We start from the raw sequence: 9,980 nt of genomic DNA, 5'->3' as shown, positions 1-9,980 counted from the left end.
CACACCTGACACCTGTGCAATGGTCCTGCAACATTCCTGCCACCTCATACACATACTGCTCCGATTTTCAGGGGTTTTTTTAAGCACAAAACAATCTGAAAATACAAAAATCCTTCTTTGCTTGGACTCTGAACCACTCCCTGTGCCACAGAGGCTCGAGTGTCTGCAGGTCTTTCATTCCAATCAAACACTGCAGCAGCATGCCTCACACTGATTTGCACATGCAGCCTGAGCCGGAGAGGAGGGACTAATGAGTGAAAGCTGCCGCTGTAATGGCTTTTTATAAGGGGAAACCCTGCCAGACTCTATTATGGCTGACATGATGAACAAATTCAGCACCTGAAGTAGACACAAATGATGAGAAATAGCTTTTGTTTTTATTTCTAAAACATCTTTTTTTTTGTAATTACATGTTCTGCTTGAAAAGTATGATCTCATATATGTTTTTTTACGACACACAGGGTTTAAAGATGTCATCCATCACCCCACACTGACAAATGTGGCACGGCAGAAGAAGCACAAAAGCTGTGAAGTTGCTTTTATTATGTGGCACAACTCGCCCCTGACGCCAGAGGTCTCTGCAGCTTCTCGTCTTCTGTCTCAGAGTCACGCACAGCTGGTCGTGAATCGCCTCTCTGTGGAGAAATCTTCATCAGGAACCGTGGATCTTCTTCCACACATGCTTCATTTCCTGCTTTTGTTCTTCTGGCGAGTCACCAGCCTTGTCCTCCTCCGACTCAAAGTGTGCGACAACAAGCTCTCGTCATCGAGGAAGAAATTTAAATTAACATGGCTCACAGGTGGCGGAGCGGGTGGGGATGAGCAGTGAGGTGTTAATGACCTAAGCAGGTGGTAAAAACAGCTTTAATGAAACAAATAGCCTTCTTTCAAAAACAACCTTTATGCGTGGCCTATGTACAATTTTAAAAAAACAAACACTATGATAGAGGTTGACGTTGTTTCTCTTCATCTTTGGTCGTCACACCAAAGATCATTAAACGATGTATCTCCTCATCCAGAGACGTTCACGATGGATGTCATTAAATAATTATTTTTTTTCTCCCAGTGTCACAGAGTAAAACACCTCGACGAAGAGATGTGCAGCCGTCCTCTAATGTGTCTAATTATACTTAATAATATTACATAATAAATAGTGGTTGGTCCTCTGGTGCGTCAGAAGGAGACGCAGGGTTCAGGGTCGGAGGTTTTGTTTTAGTCCTCTGAGGTGACGTCTATGTCCTCGGAGCTGGCCTGCTTGGTGGCGATGCGCCATCTGTTGATGTGGTGGTTCCCCTTCTTCTTCTGCTGGCTGTCTGGACCCTCCTCCTCCAGCTTCTGTCGCTTGTACTTAGTCCTCCTGTTCTGGAACCACACCTTCACCTGGACGGATACACGAGCAGGGGTTAAAGATGGTGATGCACATTAAGTAGATGGTCCACTGTGTCTTTCACTGCGTAGAATAATGTATGTGCACAGTGTGTTTTCACGTTTATTGCTCAGTGTACATTTTCTTTGTGTTAATCTAAGAGGCGGGCCTTCGAGCGTGATTTGTGACATCACAAATGGCATTTGCCAGCCAATCGTGGTCCGATATTCAAGTGTGATGTTGAAACTTGAAGCCTCCAGTGCACAGACACTGAGAATGGACATAACTTGTGAACTTGTGAACATTTTAAGTATTTAAATGTGGTGATTGTACTTTTTTTCTGCAGAAGCCATGTCAGACACAAGTTAGAGATTTTGTATTTATGTCTTAACTCACGTGTGAAGGAGATCTTTAAATACAAACAATATTGCAATCGACCTTCCTCAACGGGGACATATTTGTCTTTTCACACTCAGGTGTAACTAATAATATAAATGATGTGTTTAAGTTCACGGGTTCTGGTTAAATATGGGTCTGTTTTGGGAAATTAACCATTATTTTCATTATCTATTAATCCGCTTCTCACATAATCAATAAATTGTTCCGTCTATAAAATGTCAGAAGTCCAAGGTGACGCCATCAAATGCCAAAACCCACAATGTTAATGTCTTGTTATGTTAAAATGTGACACTTAAGTCATGGAAATGTTTGGAGATTTTGCTTGAAAAATGATTGAAACCATTAATTGATTATCAGAATTACTTCACAGCGTCCTGGAATTTGACTGATCAATGAATCTGCTGATTGTTTTGGCTCTAACTGTGATTTTTTTGATGACGAATGTGTGCCGGTTGGCAAAATAAAATGAAAATAAAAAATGAATTTCACAATCCATGCTTCAATTTCTACATTTAAAACCTTATTTATACAAAAAAAATGTGATTATATTTACCACCTGGAAACTTTTTTTTGCAGAAATAATGCGTATTTTAAAGGATTCCTGGTTAAACAAACTAACAACAACTTCTCGCCTCTTGTTTTCAGAACCGAGCCTGCATTAATGTATGGGGAAGGTCAGCGGGGCTTAATAGCTTCCCGACTGACTGACTGTGACCTTGGAATATGATATGGAATATATATGTGGCCGGGATGCATTTTTAAAATAGCAACACAGCGCTCATAGTTTCCCCCTGTTGTACTCGGTGGCTCTTACGAGGCTGCAGGCTGATTCTATGTTGTAAAAACAGTTGAAACTCTCTCAAAGAGCCAAAAATGACTGGACTAGTTGCAGTATTATGTGCATTTATCTAAATGCAACGCAGAAATAATCATTTTCTCACAGTTTGAACGTTTCCCTTCAGCTGCTCAGGGTGATACTGAGAAAAAAAAGGCAATTTTACAACCCGTGACTTGATCAGTCTGCTGGTCCAAATGTTTCTACAGAAGCAGGAAGCAGATAGTTTCACCATTTTATCAACGAACTGGAAGATATATATTTTTTTGCTGTTACCGTGCACACATTTCCAATTGTCTCAATGTTGAGCGTTTGTTTTAACTTCATTTATTTACTGAGCGCAGCATTTCTACAACCCTCTCTTCTGTTGTATTCCAAAATCGAGCGGTTGCTGTGAAATATTGCAAAAACGTCATTATATACACAATAAAACCAAAATGGCGGGACTGTTTCCGGTAGAGAAAGTTAACTACGTTTTTCTCCATTTTCTCATAATACAAAATGAGTTGTGTTAATCTGTTTTTTTTTCTTGGATATTTGGGGGATATTTAATCATTATTCTATATTATTTTAGATGTTTAGCTGAAGATAAATCCCAAACATTTACCTGATTATTTCCTAAATATTTAGCTAGAGAAATGCTACATGGAAATATCAGTAAATATATAGATAATAGGCTAAAATGAGGTGAACTCCTGATACTGCAGAGTAATTAATAATAATAATAACTTCAATTTAAAGCAGCAAAATTATAGATTGCAAACTAAAGTGGATAAGTTTTATTTGAAATGCTGTTATTGCTGTTTTACATTGTTTATTCAGATGTTACATAGACTACAGTGGGTTTAATCTTTGGTTGATTATTATTTACACATCAGAAATTATCTGAATATAAGTTATCATTATGCTAAATATGTCTGTTACAGTGTTAAAGGTGCATTATGAAGTTTTGGGGGAATACATTTCATTCACTTTTTTATGCCTAAATAAACCAAATAAAGAAAAGTCTCTTCTTTTCATGACTCAATAAAACCAATAAACCAAACAACACAATGTCATACTGTTTTACTTTGTTTATATGTGGCGGACCCTGCCACCTTTCTAGCTTCTAACTGTTCCTGGGACCTTATTTTCCTCTGAGAACAGCTCGTTTATTCATTTATGGAAAAAAACCCAAATATTTTCTGTTATTACTTATTAAGAATTTTAATTTGAGTTTGTATTTCTACACAGTGTACCTTTAATGACAGAGGAGATTAAAAATTAACTGGTGTTGCAATGGCTAGCCTTTCCTCATATCACCTAACATGTATCAGCTGCAGCCATGACGCAAAAATGAAGACATTTGTTTGATGTATTTATATAAATCAGTGGTCTTGAGAGCGCAGTCTGTCCAGGGGTCGCTTAAAGGTGTTTTTAATTCAAGATTAAAGAGCGTAAATATGATCGATGGTGATGTTTAACGAGTCCACAGTGTCTCATGTCCATTAGGCCTCATAATGGAGAATATAAAGAGAGTCAGCTGTTTGGATAAATGCTGCTTCTGAGTTTTATGTCAATCAATTACGCACAAATTACATTATGTGAATGATGACACGTGAATATTAATTAACACACTCTCAGTTTATTTGGTCTCAGGTTAATGATTTAAACAATTAGTAAAGTTCTAGTAGGGTTCTCCTTGGACCGCACCAAACAGCAGAACATCAGCTCACCTGCGTTTCAGATAAACTCAAGCTGTTCGCCAGCTGCTTCCTCTCGGCTCCGACCACGTAGTGGTTCTTCTCGAAGGCTCTCTCCAGCCGGAGGAGCTGGGAGGGCGAGAAGGCGGTCCGGATGCGTTTGGGCTTCCTGGCGAAGGGACCGTGGAGCAGCAGGCTGTCCTGGGACACGTCGTTACCTTGAAAAAGAAACAACGAGGGGCCGTGAGGAGGGTGGAGGAGCTGCCCAGAGGTGAGGTTTGTGACGAACACCTGGCTCCGAGTGGACAGTGTGTGTGTCAGGAGCTGTGTTACGGCTGCCTCGTCAGAAACGGTGTGAACAGCGTTAATAGGTCCAACTACTCTCCTGCGAAGTGTGAGGAGGTGATGCTGTAGCGTCATTATCACAGGTGAGCAAAATGTCATCTATAAAGGTATTATTTATATAGAAGAAACTGAAAATGTGGCTCTATAATATCAATAAAAATAATATATTTTTTAAATCAAATTCCCATTTTTTTTAATTTCTGAGGTGAAACCTGAGCAGCTGTTTTCTTTCTGTATCAGGCCCCACAGTGAAATTATATTTTAATGGAGTTATTTTACGCATGAAGCCATTAAATTAGTGTTAGTGTCGCGCGTGCACGGAGACAAACACACAATGAGTCAGGGATGTTTTAGTGTTTATTCTGTGACATATTTATAATTTTTATTTTGTGTTCTGTGATTATTTTTGGTCCCCCCAAAAAATAATGCGACACTATTATTACGCATATCCCAGAATACTTAAATAATTTGAGTGGAGCTGTTCCTTTTTAATAAAAACAACAAAAACAGTACAAGCCCGATAAAAAAAAACATTTTGTAGACCTGAATATAAACGTTCATTTTTTTGAGGGTTATTATTTTTTTTTTTTAACTGAAATATTTTAACCAAACATGCTCGGTTCCAGTTTTGGGAAAGAAAAATATGGATCAGATACATACCTCTAAAATACACATATAATAGGATACACGATTATATATATTTGCATCAAAATAAAGCAAATAAACGTCAAATATTTTGTGTTATTGTTCACAATTAAAGTTGTTAAATTAACCCACATTTATCTGTTAATACTTCCCAATTTTCTGTCAGGAAAGAGAAACTAAAAATATTCTCCAAGATGAAATGTGTATTTGGCGCTAAAACTTCCTAAATGCTTTTTGTTTCCTCTCTGATTTTATAACATAACAAACTTATTTTCTTCTTTTTAATTATCAGCTGATTATTTAAACTCTTTTCTTCGTTTTTGTCCAACCAGAGGACATCAATGGATATTTAAATAAAAATAAAAAACAGATTAGGATCCAACAAACTGCCAGTGTGGAAAAGTTATTTAGTACGCTGTATTAAAAACTGTCAATTTGTGGATTTGCATCATTCTGCCTTTAATGTAAAATATACAAGTCAATAAAACAAATGCGCAGTTTTAATTGTGCCATAATCGCTCGTCTGTGCGCGCAGTTTGCGCTCAGCTCTGTCCGGTAAATAAACCACTGCAGGCTCAAATCCTTCACTGCGCAGGATTTCCTTCTGATTTCTGTTCCCATTATTCTGAGTTTATTATCCTGGGTTTGATCTGTCTGCTCTCCTCAGCCTGGCTGTTGTGCCAGATATTTATAAAAATGAGATGAACAACAACTGCGGTCTGACCCAGGGCGAGTTTTCTTGTATGGGAAAAAAAAATCAGCGCTTATCTTCTCGTGGCTGTGTGGCTTTGAGAGAGTAGCTGCAGGGCGAAGGGAGAGTGGGGACATGAGAGCTGCGCAGCCGGTGGCCTGGTGGTTTAATGCTATCTGTGGCACAAATGTTCACAGCCATGTAGTGTCGATGAAATATGAAATACTGATGGATTTGATGAGAAAAAACACCTTTCTCCTCTTTCCAAATCTAGTTTATTCCTTACTAGAATTAATGTTTAGCTTGGTAAGAGGAGGTAAATCATTGCGCAGTCTGATCTTCAAGTGGAATTAAAATCAGTTTCTTCACACTTTATTTTTTACCTTGAAACCTGTGTCCAAAGAACCTGTTCCGGAGCACCCAGGGGTAGAAGTTGAGCGGGTCTCGGTGTTGCGTCCCGAAGAAGTGCGGATGCTGTAGGTGGGAGCCTCCGAGCTGGTGGGGAGCCACGGTGAGGGAGGGGTGGCTAACCGTCTCTGGGAACACCAGGTCCGGGGTCTGATAGAGGGACCTGGCCGGCGGACCCTGGTAGCTGTTCATTAAGGCATCTGTCGTCGGGTTGGAGTAACTTAAAGCCGTCGGACGGATCGGCTCCTCGGCCGTCAGAGGGTTCTCTTTGGCGACCAGAGACTCTATCGTGAAGCAGCGCTTCCCTGCAGACGAAAACATCATCTCTGGATGGAAAAAAGAGACCAGAAGAGAAGAAATCTGTTGCTGGAAAAAGAAGTAAGCTCCCTCTCAGAGGTGCGTCATGACCACAGATGGAGGGCTGAGGGTGATCTGCTGGTTTGTGTCTTCACAGGCTCGTCCAGAGGAGATGCTGCTACAGAACTCAACAGTGCTGCAAATGAGTGTGATCCATGGACTCAGAGGGTTTCTGCGCACCGAGTCAAAGCGCCTCCAACCTTCAGTGCGTCTCGACGGCGCGCAGGAAGCGAGCTGATTGGACCAGAGCACCTGCCAATAGGTCTCCTCATTCAAGTACCTGCTTCGTAGATCAACACAGGGCCCCGGCAGAGGCAGCTTAGTTACAGAGGCACGCTGAGAAAACATGTGTGCTCCAATTAATGGGTCATTGTGTGTCCTATTCAGCCATAATATGTCGGTGTTCAGGAGGGGAAACAATCCGCCGGAGGGGGGGCGAGGAGCTAAACTTCAATCAGACAGGAATTCTCCACAAGTGCCGATAACATGGAGGCAAAGTGTCAGAGAAAGTCTCATGGACACGAGTGGAAATTTCACCAGCGAAGTGCTGAATGTTTGAGTTGTTTCTGTCCTTCAGACCATTAAATCCAGATATCACACTTAAAAACTTCCATGTAATTCAAAGTGATGCTGGACGTGTTCACCAAAGTAACGACAGGCGTATAATTCATTTTTCTTTTCTTCTGCTGAAGCACATTTGCGCTCAGGTCAACTTGCACCAAAGATAAAAACCAGAAATACCATTTTTATCCTCTTTAATCCAAATAAATTAAAACAGTTTCTCCCACCAGAAAAGAAAAGAACAAGTGGTCACTTTTATTGATTCATTTTAATTTGTAATTCATTTGATTAGTGTGTGTGTGAGTGTGTGTGTGTGTGTGTGTGTGTGTGTGTGTGTGTGTGAGTGTATGTGTGTGATACACGTTGAACTTGAAGAAAAAAAGGAAAAGAAGATTTTTCTATGGACATTTTTCGCCTTAATACTTATTTTATGCGCTATAAACGCAAAATATCACGATAATAATAATAATAATAATAACATCAGTAATAATAGGATTTACTTAATTTATATATATATTCTTATATTATTTTATTTATTGTTTTGTTGGGGACAGAGCAATGAAACAGTAATATTACAAATACACAAACAAAATACATTCAACAACAAACATTTTTACTATTTCAGGACACAAACTTCCCTTCAGGCTTCTCAGATGCATCAGTTAAAATAAAATAAATTGTTTTGAACCGAGTTTGATGCCTGAACATTTTAATAAAACACACATCAGAGCCTGAGCTCGTCCTCTGTGAGAACAGTCGCGTCCTGCAGGAGGAAGCAGCAGGTAATTGTGTTTTGGAGCTGCTGCCTCCTCTGTATCCCCTCGGCGCTCCGCTTCCATGCTGCACTAACCAAGTTAATAATTATCCTCTTAATGCGCTCGTTTGCGTGGAGGTTGCATTAGAAAATCATTACCGGTGGAAATTATGAGGTAAAACAAGTTGTTGATTAGGGCGTTTAGAGCTAAAGGCTCCTAAAAGACGTGTCCCCCAAAATCTCCTTGTTTTTCTCTTTCAGCATCATTTTTTAAATAATTATAAGGATTGTGTGGACAGATCACACTGTTCCTGGAAATTGCAGGACTCATATGAGCCAGTATTGAATATAATAAACCTGTGAATCATTCTAATCTTATTCAAAATGCGTGTGTCGATCAGGATTACCAGAAACTAACATGTTGCTGTGCAGTTATTTTGCTCCAGGATACAAAACATGTTCATATACACACACATACGCACATAAAAAGCTCATATTATGATCAAGACAAACACAAGTTCATAACCGAATAAAGTAGAGAGCGATCAAACATTTCTCAGGACTCGCTGGATTTTATATTTAAACCCTTCACCCTCAGTTCAGAGGCAGGAACTTGAGGGCTGACCGAGCCGCTCCGGTTTAATGATGAAACCCTGGAGGCCTTTACGCACTGACCCTGATCGCTGCTGGTTAATAGGTGGCCAAAACCGCGAAAAAACAAAGCAGTGCAGTCTCCTGTTGTTCCGTAGCTGCCGATCTGAGCTGTGCGTAAAATGTCTTTTATTGTGAAAATCCTCATTTTAAGGGCGCAAAAGTGACAATATAAACCAAGATTGGGAAAATACTGAGATTTATTCTGTTTTTATGTCCTCTGTGGTTCACACTGGAATCATAACTCCTCAGATTATATATTAATAAGAGTGGAGGAGAAAAGGTGCAGTTACACATTGACTAATTAAGTAAACTGAGAGATGGTAAAGAGCAGGTTTAACAGGACACATTCCTCTTTATTTGAGCTGTTCCGGAGTGCAACACAGGGCCAACATTTCTATGTGAGAGGCATTTAAAAAAAAATGCTTTAATTAGCATTTTAACTGTGACATGTTGTTCCTCATAAAAATATGATCATTCTTGCAGAAAAAGCCAGCGAGAAACACTCAACCACCACATCGTATTTATGCATTTCAGGGTGGGGCTGATTTCTGGAAACTGGTGACATGAAAAACTATAATTTTGATTTAACAAACAAGAAGAAACACTGGTGGAGCGTGCGTACTTATTTTCTTCTGCGTCTTTGCAAATTGTAGAAACAAATTTACAGCTGTAGATTAAAAAACAAAGTCCATTTATTACACCAAGATAATCCAGTCTGTCACAGTACTGACTTCTAAACTGTATGAAAACAAATAAAACAGTAAAAACAATTAAAACACATCAGCCTGACCAAAAATACTAGATTTCTTCTTACTCTTGTCTTCTTAAAATGTGGGGAAATGAAAATCAATACAACTTTTCAGTCACACCACTGTCCAAAAGTCTGGCGTTTAAAATAAAAGCAGTGTTCAAAGACATTCTGCAAGTTTATCTGCAGGAAATTATCCACAGTACTGAGCGGAAGAGAGGGACAAAGTGTGAGGGACCCTCTGAAGACTGGTGGTTCAGTATCATACAAGTGCTGCCCTCAAGTGGCCTCTTTTTTAACAACATGTTATACATGTTAATGAAAGTTTTAACAGTAAATGATAGAAAACACAGGATGGGTCCTTTAATGATTGTAGTTTCACAGAAGGTATTTTAAAAACTGACATAAAAGAGCTTTTTTATCGAACACTTTTTACAGTGTCACTGGCCTGCAGTGAGAAAACCTGCAAAAATTTTATTTTGTTTTTTTTATTTTGCTATTTTTTAATTTTTCAATTTTTCCATTTTTCCATGTT

The 9,980-nt window shown here is 39.3% G+C and overlaps 1 protein-coding gene across 1 annotated transcript; it reads right to left on the bottom strand.

Annotated features, from left to right (window-relative positions):
* Nucleotides 1-1,212: 1,212 nt before the first annotated feature.
* On the bottom strand, nucleotides 1,213-6,695 carry emx1 (empty spiracles homeobox 1). Its single transcript, XM_073482955.1, has 3 exons — nucleotides 6,347-6,695; nucleotides 4,316-4,500; nucleotides 1,213-1,380 (listed from the first exon to the last, which is right to left on the bottom strand). The coding sequence occupies exons 1-3, from the start codon at nucleotides 6,693-6,695 to the stop codon at nucleotides 1,213-1,215; spliced, it is 702 nt and encodes a 233-aa protein (XP_073339056.1).
* Nucleotides 6,696-9,980: the final 3,285 nt, after the last annotated feature.

Source organism: Pagrus major, chromosome 16 (assembly GCF_040436345.1).
Source record: "Pagrus major chromosome 16, Pma_NU_1.0".
NCBI lineage: Eukaryota > Metazoa > Chordata > Actinopteri > Spariformes > Sparidae > Pagrus > Pagrus major.
This window is presented reverse-complemented; position numbering and strand designations above follow the sequence as displayed.